Raw genomic sequence first — 11,449 nt, 5'->3', positions numbered from 1 at the left:
TTCTAAAGTATACTGCGAATGATTTAAATAGTAAGTAGAACACCTATTGTTCTAAAGTATACTGCGAATGGTGTAAATAATAAGTAGAACCCATATTGTTCTAAAGTATACTGCGAATGATGTAAATAGTAAGTAGAACACCTATTGTTCTAAAGTATACTGCGAATGATGTAAATAGTAAGTAGAACACCTATTGTTCTAAAGTATACTGCGAATGATGTAAATAGTAAGTAGAACACCTATTGTTCTAAAGTATACTGTGACCGAAACCGAAAACCATTTATATGGTTTTATTAGCTAATCATTACCAACGTTTTAGGTCTAATGGAAAAAACAAAATCGCGGGCGTTTACAATTTATCCGGAAAAGGTGTTGTTGTGCGCAACGAAAAAATGTATATGCAATAAATTAATTATAGAGAGCCATTTCAGATTGTCTGATTACTGGCAATAAAATAATTTCATGTACGTTATGATTCTAATTGAATATATGACCTTTGAACAGCATTATTCTATAAAAGAGAATCCACTACTGAAAAAGAAGCGCCGAAATTTCCACATAATCTGCAATGATCCAATACACAGCTTGAGTGTTCGAACGAGATTTTAGCAGGAAAATATCTTCATGTAGTATTTCATGATAAAATATCAAAGTAATATAAGTTGAGAATGGTATGAAATACTGGGGGTTAAAAAACAAGAAGCTCATGTGAGCACAATGGCACGAAACGACATAGTAGTGAAAACAATTCTGAAACTTGTGTTGAAATATAATGTTATTCTAAATCAACTTTCAAAGGTTTATAGTCTCATTTCGATAACTTTATCCCCTCTTACGTTTAGGATTTCAATATTGTCGGTTCATATTTAGGTTTTCAAAATAAAGCTGAAATTATTAAACATTCCCCCAGAACAAGTTTTATCCGATAACTATAATTTACAATATGAATAGACATTCCCCCAGAACAAGTTTTATCCGATAACTATAATTTACAATATGAATAGACATTCCCCCAGAACAAGTTTTATCCGATAACTATAATTTACAATATGAATTAAAACTATTTACCACTTACTTTCACCCCTAAAGTGGAAAAAAAATGTTCCGTGTGGAAATTATCGTTATCATGTTAATTACCCTTTACAGGCTTTGAGACTTAAACAGTTAAAGAATTATAACCATAAGCTTAGCCATTTTTTTTTTATTTCATACTTAAAAACAGAATCTCGCAAATGCAGCACTCCTTGCTAGTCTATGAATGACAGTCTCCAGTGTGCTTGGGGTAAATACATCGGATCTACGATTCGATAACTAAATTTAGGTATCAAGGATCATGTGTAGGCTTATACAAACACAATATCAAGGATCATGTGTAGGTTTATACAAACACAATATCAAGGATCATGTGTAGGCTTATACAAACACAACCGTAAATTCTATGAATTAGTCTATGAATGACAGTCTCCAGTGTGCTTGGGGTAAATACATCGGATCTACGATTCGATAACTAAATTTAGGTATCAAGGATCATGTGTAGGTTTATACAAACACAATATCAAGGATCATGTGTAGGTTTATACAAACACAACCGTAAACTCTATGATACAATTCCGGTGTAAATTAACTTCAGTATTTCAAAAAGAGCATGAGATTAGCATGTTCAGAACTGTTGATTTAAAACAATTACCTTTTTCTACTTAAACCTAAGCTGTTATTTAAATACGTGTATCACTACGGATATATATATATATATATTACTTCCTTTACACTCGTTAATCTGTCACCTGTGTAAAAGCAATTTATAAACTAGAAGGGTACTTAGTAGAGCGATTACCTCCGACACGCAGGGTTGATCATATTAAGCTCTTAAAAAATATGAAAATTTGTCCGTTTATCTGTCGTTATCATATGTCCATCAGGTTTCATCAAAATTCGATCATTTTTGACTGAGTTATAGAGCAAAAATAGTGTGAAAAATCAGTCACCATGTTAACAGAGAATTTTTTTTTAGATTTGCGTGACCTCGTCTTATGAAGCAGATACTTCATTTGTTATATAGAAGTGTAGTGTTTTTGTTATACCATTGACTTTGTAGTATGAGTATATTATTAATATATTTGTGGTCAATTTCCTATGAATTAAATTACGTTAAAAGCTTATATTTATATAATTAAAAGAGTAATGTGTGTGCGTGTGTGGGACAACTTTTAAACTTTTTAAGCTGTGCAAAAGTAAAATTAGGAGTAGAGAAGTATGGACGATGTCACCATAAGTAAGGGAGGGGGGGAGTGCGTGTACATAGTACTATGCATTGTAAAAGGAAAAATATCTGGTGAATGATTGTTTGTTTGTTTTTAATTATGCACAAAGCTACACAAGGGCTGTCTGTGCTCTGCCCACCACGGGTATCGAAACCCGGATTCTAGCGTTGTAAGTCCGCAGACATACCGCTGTGCCACTGGGGGGCCTGGTGAATGAACCTAACATTGACAAAACATTCGATTTTATTAGAGAGAAAGGTGCTATGTGCAATCATAGCTTTGTCACGATGTTTAGTCCCTTGGTGGCATAGCAGTAATTTTACGGAGTTAAACTTCTGGGTTCGATTCCTCGCGGTGGACACAGCAGATAGCCCGATGTGGCTATATTCTAAGAAACAAACAAACAAACTCGGGATGTGCTGGTCATGAATATGACCTCTAAATTTCAATTGTTTAAACAAAATCATTTTCTTTAGATTAATATCCATCGTCTTCTCTATCATCTGGATGAACCTTCATTTGAAAAACATTATGCCGATTTCTTAGTATACCTACAGTCCAATGTAATAACATCTGTGGTATATCCAAGAGTTCTGGCATGTGATTAGTGAAATTGAATAAATCATCTTAAACGAAACATAAAAGACATTCCCCAACGTGATTCGATCTAATGTGATCATAGAACGCTCTTCATTTAGAAACTACAAAAAATATCATGCTCATAATTAAATTGACTATTCACGTTGTGCTGGAGTTTCAGACAATAGATATTTTAATACTCTCGTTTATAGTCTGCCACTACATCATGTTATTACAGAGAACCTTTCGACTTTAACAAGTTCTAAGGAACACAAATTTAGCAGGTTTCTAATCCTGGTATCGATGTCTTGTGAAAATAGGTCAGACACATCTGATTCATCTGTTATTTTGCTGATTACTTTTGCGTATTTTATCATGAAGAATTTTGTTTGTAGGCTCAGGAAAACTAGCTTATTAACTGTTTTACATTTCAAAACAGATATTTTTCTCACATAGATATTGAGATTTTGAAGCAATGTTAGAGTAGCGTGTGATGTATTATCTTTCACTTCACATATACTATATACAAAGATAATCACATATATTAATCTGTGTTGTTATATATCAGATGAACTCTAATAGTTCTTGTTTGTAATTACTGCATGTCACAAAGATAGAACTTGTATGTAAGATTTTAATAAAATCTATAGACAAGAAAGTTGTGTACAATTTTTGTATTTTACTGAAGTTATCACATTTACAACAAAAATGTTTTACACTCACTACTCAATAAGAAAAAATGTGCACATAAAACAATCAGTCAAAAGCTCAGACACGGTCAGATTAAAAATATTCGGAAAATATAGCTTATTCTCGTCTTAGGTTGATAATTCACTAAAAAAGTAACTTAATTATACTTTGTTCAAACTAAAGATCAAATGTCAGATTGGTATGTGTCTACATTATTCTTTAATGATAACTTAAACCCCATGAATATCAGTTTCTAACAAATATATTTGAACATCTAATACAAGTCTCCATTTATATTTTGTTATATAAAACTCATGTTTCATCATAGCTCAATATGTATTAAGCAAATATCACCAATATATCTAAGTAAAATCACAAACGCAACCAGTATCATACATACTAAAACATTTATTAACAAAACTTCAAGAATCAGACACACTAATATTCTATTTGGGAAAACTACAAACGCCTTATTTTATAAACTACTGAGCTATAGCCTAATGTATTAATATCTGCAGTATATACTTGTTCTATCATGTGATTAGTAAAACAAAATTAATCACTCTAAACGAGATATAAGTGATTTTATGTAATATGATCATAGACAGTTTCTTGATTTAGAAACTCTAAAAACATGTTATGCACCTGATATCTATAACTAGCTTGACTATCTCCATCATGCTGGAATTTCGGACAATAGGTCTTTTGACCCTCACAAAGCCACCATCGCTTGAAATAATGTATTTCAACATAGTCTAATACACTATCATCAATATATGTAATTAAAATCACAGACTTGACAATTGTCATACATACTGAAATATGTATTAACAAAACTTCAAGGTAGAAAAAACGACTTAGTCCAAAATTTATCAATGTGTATGTATCCTACCTTTGAAGATTTTTAGAACAATCAAAATCTGTAAAATAACTGTGATAACAATAAAAATGTTATTGACAAAATATTTAAATTTTGTTGCTTTTATTATTTCTTATGATAAAAGATGTGGTTTACATCTTTTTCTTTCACGTTATGATCACATTACATCAAACCACATTGGGGAATGTCCCCCTATGTTTCATTCACGGTGATTTATTCTATTTGGCTAATCACATACTAAAACATTTGGATATGCCACAGATATTATACACATTGGGCTGTAGGTATATTGAGAAATTGACATCATAATTTTTTTTTCAAATGAGGATTCGCCCAGACGAGGGATATCCATCTGAAGAAATGACTTTGTTTAAACAACTGAAATATAGAGGTTCTTTTCAGGACCATGACATACTGAGAAAAATGTGATTTCACATATCACATCTACTGATTTCGCACTTCTAATATTTACAATGAACATCAGAATTAATCTATTGTTTAATCTTTCTTGCAAGTTTGCTATCAACGATTAGCTATAAATGCAATCATGATGCCCCTATCTTCATGTTTTGTGAACAAATGTTTCAGTATGTGGGAAAACAGTCTTATTTCGAGTTTGTGATTTTACTTACATACGCTGATAACAGCATTTGATGTATTAGATGGTTAAACACATTTGATAGAAACATGAATAATCAGATTGTGATGAATCAGACTAAATATCCAATTGGATTGAAGTGTCCACACTGTTTGGAGATGACTTCTATCATTTATTCTAGGTTAATGACCCTCAGATAGAAATGGAAAGAACGCCTATACATAACTAGTTTTAGTCAGCATTATGTAAAAAATTCCAAACCAGCAAGGAAGAAGCTCAAGATAGAGATTTGTGAAACTTTCTACAGAAAGTAAAAATATAATTTTCTACAATAGCAATGGTTAAACATAGTTATTTGCATAGATCGTTTAAAACACAATTTTATTGAAGCAAATAAATTTATACAGATAAAAATGGAACTTAAATTATTGTATGTTATTTAGAGATTTGAATAAGCATCCTTTTCAGGGCAACTCGATGTAAGGGTATGCTATACAATATATGAGTTATAGAAATGAAAAATAAAGCATTACAGGTAATTGTTATATATATATAACGTCAGAAAATGCAAACGGTGTGTCATATTTCATGCAGTTAAATACAGAAGTGAAAACTATATTCATATACTACTGTATGTTAAATGTATTAGTAACCTATCCTATAGAAACTTCGTTTACCTTTATAAAACACATGTAATACAATTAAATATATAAATTACAATTATAAACATAAATTCAAACAAGTTGAAAACTGCATGCAAGCCTACGAAAGTATAGTAACACTGACTGTTTATAGAAACACCATCTGCTTTTCTAAAACCTAAGTTAAGCCTGTGATTTAACTAATATATGTTAATGATATCTGCTTAAAACATATTGAAGTTTATATGGGTGAAAGTATAAATGATTTGAAATGTAAAATTTGTGACATATTTGAATCTTTTATTCATTATAGAGTAAATATATGATATGCTATTTTGAATTTATGTACCCTATAACTGTTGAAAAGTAGAATTCCATGAATGCACGTTTAGTGTTTTGTACAGATTATTTAGAAAATTCAACCAACGCCCTTCTCAGAGCGAATAGATGAAAAATGTGTCATACAATATATTAATTATAAAAGCAAAAAACTATAAATCTAATGAAATAATATGCAATGACCAAATGCTTTCTCAAGAACTTTTTAATTGTTTTGCTAAAAAGATACGCAAAATACAATAAACATAATATTTGGGACAACTCAATCTAATGAAATATTATGCAAAAATAAAATGTTTTGTCAATAACTTTTTTACGATTACGCTAAAAATACGTAAAAACAATCAGCGAAATAAATGTCTTGTTCAAATATATATCTCTGCAGAGGGCGCGTTGCTAGGAGAGGGGTAACATCATATGATTTCATAATCAACATTATAGTTTTAATGAAGTGATTCCTTTTTACCTTTTACCTTTTATAGTTAAAACTATAATGTTGATTATGAAATCATATGATGTTATCCCTCTCCTAGCAACGCGCCCTCTGCGGAGAATGAAGTGATTCCCTTTTTACCTTATCCGCGCTCAAATTCCATCTTAACTACTACCCTAGTCTTATGTTAAACATGCATACCATAGGTACTTATTATTAACATCAATCTATGGGGTAATAGTAAAAACACAAACAAATTGAAATATTTGCTTTTGCTTCATAATATTTTATCGGTTACAGAATTGTGTGCTGAATATAATTTGAATGGAGGTGAACCTAGGAGTTACAAGTGTGCAACAGAAGTACCGATATAACTTTATGATTCTTATATAACCAACTTGTATTTATTAAAACACTTGAAAAGTTGTAAAACTATTAGAAAAGAATGCGCTTGTTGTTTACAGAAGTAAATTTGAGCTTTCTAGTTTAAACAATTAACAGAAAACATAATACCATGTGCTCTTCATCTGATCGGGTGTAAGAAAATGTTAAAAAAAGATTTAGACAAATAACACATAACCATGAAATTATAAAGAAATACAATTCTATAGAAATAAAAACTTTCTTTTATTCGATTTCTAACCCTTCTACGTGGTTACACATACATAAGAGATTCCTAAGGTATGAACAGTGGCTCCTTTAATGACACGTGCATTTTCATACAACTGTTATAAGAATTTCATATAATTACTGCCACGTGTTTTGTGTAACTTAATAAGAAATAGCTAAAGAGAAATATCGTTCAAAGCCTACATTGTTTGTTAATAAGCAAAGAACTAAACTATGGACTATCTGTGCTGTGCTCACAGCGGGTATCGAAACCCATGTTTAGTGTGATAAGCCCTCAGAAGACTTACCACCGATCGACCGGAGGCTTATGTTGTTGTATCGAATGATATTAGGTCGTCAAGAAATTAATGTCGCTTTTTTAAATGCAAAAACCCGAACAATATATATATCAAAACAAAACATTTATTAAATGAAATAGTCTCCATGCCCTGATTAAAGAAATCACTTGGCTTTGAGGCAAAAACATGTCGATATCCTTGTTAACACTTTCCACATTTGTATACGTTTTCAAATTAAGATGGTGTTGCAGCGAGCGAAAAAGATGGTAATCTGATGATGCCATATCTGGAGAATATGCTGGGTGGGGAGAATTTCTCAACCCAACTCCATAATCTTGTGTTGCATCAAACGTGCCACATGTGGACGTGCATTGTCGTAGAGAAGAAAAGCAACTTTCCGATTGACGAGTGAAGGGCGTTTCTGATGAAGGGCTTGATTTAAACGTTCCAGTTGCCGACTATAGATCTCTTCATTGACAGTTCGCTTTGGGTTGAGGAGTTCAAAATAAATTACTCCTTTGATGTCACATCAAATGCAAAGCATCACTTCCTGAGAATAGAGTCGAGGTTTTGGGGTCGGAAGTGGTTATTGTTAGCGTTTATCTTCGCATAGAGAATCCACTTTTCATCATCGGTGACAATTCTGTCCAAAAATGGTTCGCGCGCATTAGGCGCCAGAAGAGACGAAGCAACGTTCATACGTTGGAAACGATGATCATCGGAGAGTTCATAGGCACCCAAACACCTTCTTTATGGAGTTTTCCTGTATTCATTAGATGTTTACTTATTGTTTCATGAGAGACATGAGATTTCAGGGCCATTTCACGAGTGTGTTGCCTTGGGTTAGACTGAACAAGTGTCTTCAGAGTATCAATATTAATTCCAACATGCCAGCCCCTGCCATCACAGTTTTTAAATCTAAAGTCACCTGAACGAAATTTGCTGAATCTTCGTTGACACTTACGGACGTTCAAAACATTTCCATAAACTTCTTTGATATTCTTTGTGGCTACAGAGGCGTTGTATCCCTTCTTGTATTCAAACAGCATTACATTACTAAACTTTACACATTATATAAGCTACATTAAGGTGACGTTTAGGCGGTTCGTTTAACTATTATACACGACGTACGTTTCTTGGAAGGTGGTTAATTAAAGTGTTCACAAACGCGACATTAATTTCATGACGAACTAATATATATGTGTGTGTTACTTTATGTACTTTACTTATCTCAAGCGCTTAACCTTAGTCGAAAAGCACTTTTCAAGTAAAAGATGTGTAAGTCATAAGTGTTTATTTAGCTCGTTACTAAATGTTACATTTTACAGCAAATAAGAATGTTTCACAAACTCGCAACAAAATTTCACCTCTAGTAAAATAAAATGTACGTCCAATAAAAGTATGACCTACAATTTAAATTGAAAATGTTTGTAGTAATCGACAATATTTTATTATGAACAGATAAAATCAAGCAGGGTTTTATATTTCCACCCTTATAGTCGACAGAGTTTGAGAGCAAATTAACTGATAACAAGAGGTATTGTAATTTGACAATTCCGTGTGATATCTGATAACAAGAGGTTAAAAATTCCGTGTGATATTCTTATTGGATCCTTGGATTTATTCTATTGTTTCATAACAAGTGGCAGTAATATATCAAACGTTTCTTTTGGTTTCTAATATGTTGATGCCGTAGTGAATGTGTAAAGTAGATTTTTCATTTAAATCAAAGAAATGATTCAGTATTTTTCTCCAAGTCAGAATTAATCTTTTCTGCGAAAATAAGCTTTTTGCTAGAGACTTAATAAAACGACGTCAACATGAAACAATTAACTTAAAAAATCCATATACATCAAACCCCTCTCAAATAATACATCGAAACTCCCTGAAATCTATTCGGTATATAAGAGTTTTAACATTGTTAAAAAAACACTTGAATAAGATTTTAGCCTGCAGTCGATACATGCATTTATTATACAGTTTTAGATGAAAAAAAATCCTACCTGAGTAACAGAGTAAAGCTCGAACGATTAAAAACACTTGTTCTGTCATGAGAGACATTATTTTCTTGTAATGGTAAAAAATCTGAGATCCAGGTGGTGTACAAGCAAACGTTAGAACATGCGTTTTCTATAAATATACACAGGTTAAAGTTTTACAGAGTTGCTGCTTATTCTGCACAGGCATGGGTACTGCGTGCAAGCCCTCCTGGTACGATATTGCAATGTTAGGTGTAGTAGTAAAACAGCCAGATCATTGTCAGCTGACATGTAGTAGATCCAAAACATGGTAGAAGCGTAACATAAATCATGCTTAGAGTAACACTTGGCTAATCATTGATAAATACTTCTATCTTTTTAGATTACTAATAAGTTTACATTTACCTTCCTAAATCTAGTAATAAATATATATGTAGTATAAAAATGACAGAGCTGGAACTACCAGCAGAGTTTTCCAGTGTAAGTAATGTACAACATACTTGAAATTATTCTATGCATGCAATAACACATACACTTACAAAATACAAGTAAGATTACGGTGGGCAATGTTCTTAGAAATAGGTGCTTTCAACAGATTCTTATTTAATCAAATACATTCACTTCAATGTTTTACAGTGTAAGTAATGTACAACATACTTGAAATTATTCTATGCATGCAATAATACTTACACTTACAAAATACAAGTAAGATTACGGTGGGCAATGTTCTTAGAAATAGGTGCTTTCAACAGATTCTTATTTAATCAAATACATTCACTTCAATGTTTTACAGTGTAAGTAATGTACAACATACTTGAAATTATTCTATGCATGCAATAACACATACACTTACAAAATACAAGTAAGATTATGGTGAGCAATGTTCTTAGAAATAGGTGCTTTCAACAGATTCTTATTTAATCAAATACATTCACTTCAATGTTTTACAGCGTATGTAATGTACAACATACCTGAAATGATTCTATGCATGCAATAATACATACACTTACAAAATACAAGTAAGATTACGGTGGGCAATGTTCTTAGAAATAGGTGCTTTCAACAGATTCTTATTTAATCAAATACATTCATATTGTAACTTTACAGTGGACAGTATTCTTGGAAACAGGCGGTTTTGACAGATTCTTATTTTTCTAATGCATTCATCCTGTAAGTTGTCATGGCATGGCTTGATGGTTAGGGAGCTCTCATCGAAACCTGCGTGTCACACAAAGAAAACAGAAAAAGTTATGGCATTCAACTTTTCATCTTCCTTTGCCCTTGCAATAGACCTAAAAAAGGCTACCCAAGCCTAGAAAACCTATTACTGAGCACAGAGAACTACTTGTATTGTTGGACAGCACACCAAGTCGCAAAAATGTAGTTTGGCAGGATATAATTGACATAAGATGTATTCGGCTCTTTGCAAGTTGAAAGAGATCAAACAGTTGTGTCACAACACTAATTTACCAACATCAGTGTTAGGATTAGGCCAAAGAATAAGTGAATTTGTTAACGTTAACCCCAAATTAATACTAATTGCAGTTGACCAGAAGAATGATGCTGAAGTACATTGTGAGAAACTTCCTGACAGAGAACCCATGGTCAGAATAATTGCACGAGAAAAGGAGTAGAGGTGTATCAAAACTATACTATACAGACACGATATGCTCCTATGGAGAACGAAAAGGTAGCTGATCTCAATCAGATGCTATGTATTAATGAACCTGCCCCAGATTCATGCTACAAGCAGCTAGATGTATTATATTTCCCAGACGTTTTCAAATATAGTAATGGTAGGTAGCTTCAACCTAAGGAAGTGCAGCTTGGTGATTCAGACTATGTTAAAACTATAATGCAGTCACATTATGCTCGATTTAGATTAAATCAGGATTTCTGTTCTACCATCTTCATCATGCCACCATACATCAGCTAAATAATGGAATATTTCACAAATTAAAAGTTATTTGTAGATTTGACCAATATGTTTGCTCTCTTATAAACAGTCAGCAGTGCTGGGCATGACTGTAAAATGACCTAAATGCAGTGACTCTGCACTATGGTCTAGCTACTTGGTTTCTTACTCTGAGTCCTGCTGAATAGATGTGGGATGATTTGGGCGAATATTTACGTAAGATTAA

At 32.4% G+C, this 11,449-nt stretch overlaps 1 protein-coding gene across 1 annotated transcript in view; it reads right to left on the bottom strand.

Moving 5' to 3' along the window:
* The window catches only part of LOC106467895 (lachesin-like), a 28,050-nt gene extending 18,554 nt beyond the window's left edge, over positions 1 to 9,496 (bottom strand). The window contains exon 1 of the mRNA XM_022396102.1: positions 9,333 to 9,496. Within this exon, the coding sequence (XP_022251810.1) occupies positions 9,333 to 9,390 (58 nt within the window). The 5' untranslated portion in view covers positions 9,391 to 9,496. The remainder of the gene's footprint in view (positions 1 to 9,332) is intronic.
* Positions 9,497 to 11,449: the final 1,953 nt, after the last annotated feature.

Source organism: Limulus polyphemus, unplaced genomic scaffold, assembly GCF_000517525.1.
Source record: "Limulus polyphemus unplaced genomic scaffold, Limulus_polyphemus-2.1.2 Scaffold2782, whole genome shotgun sequence".
Taxonomy (NCBI): domain Eukaryota; kingdom Metazoa; phylum Arthropoda; class Merostomata; order Xiphosura; family Limulidae; genus Limulus; species Limulus polyphemus.
Note: the sequence above shows the minus strand (reverse complement) of the source record. Positions and strands in the feature narration are given on the sequence as shown.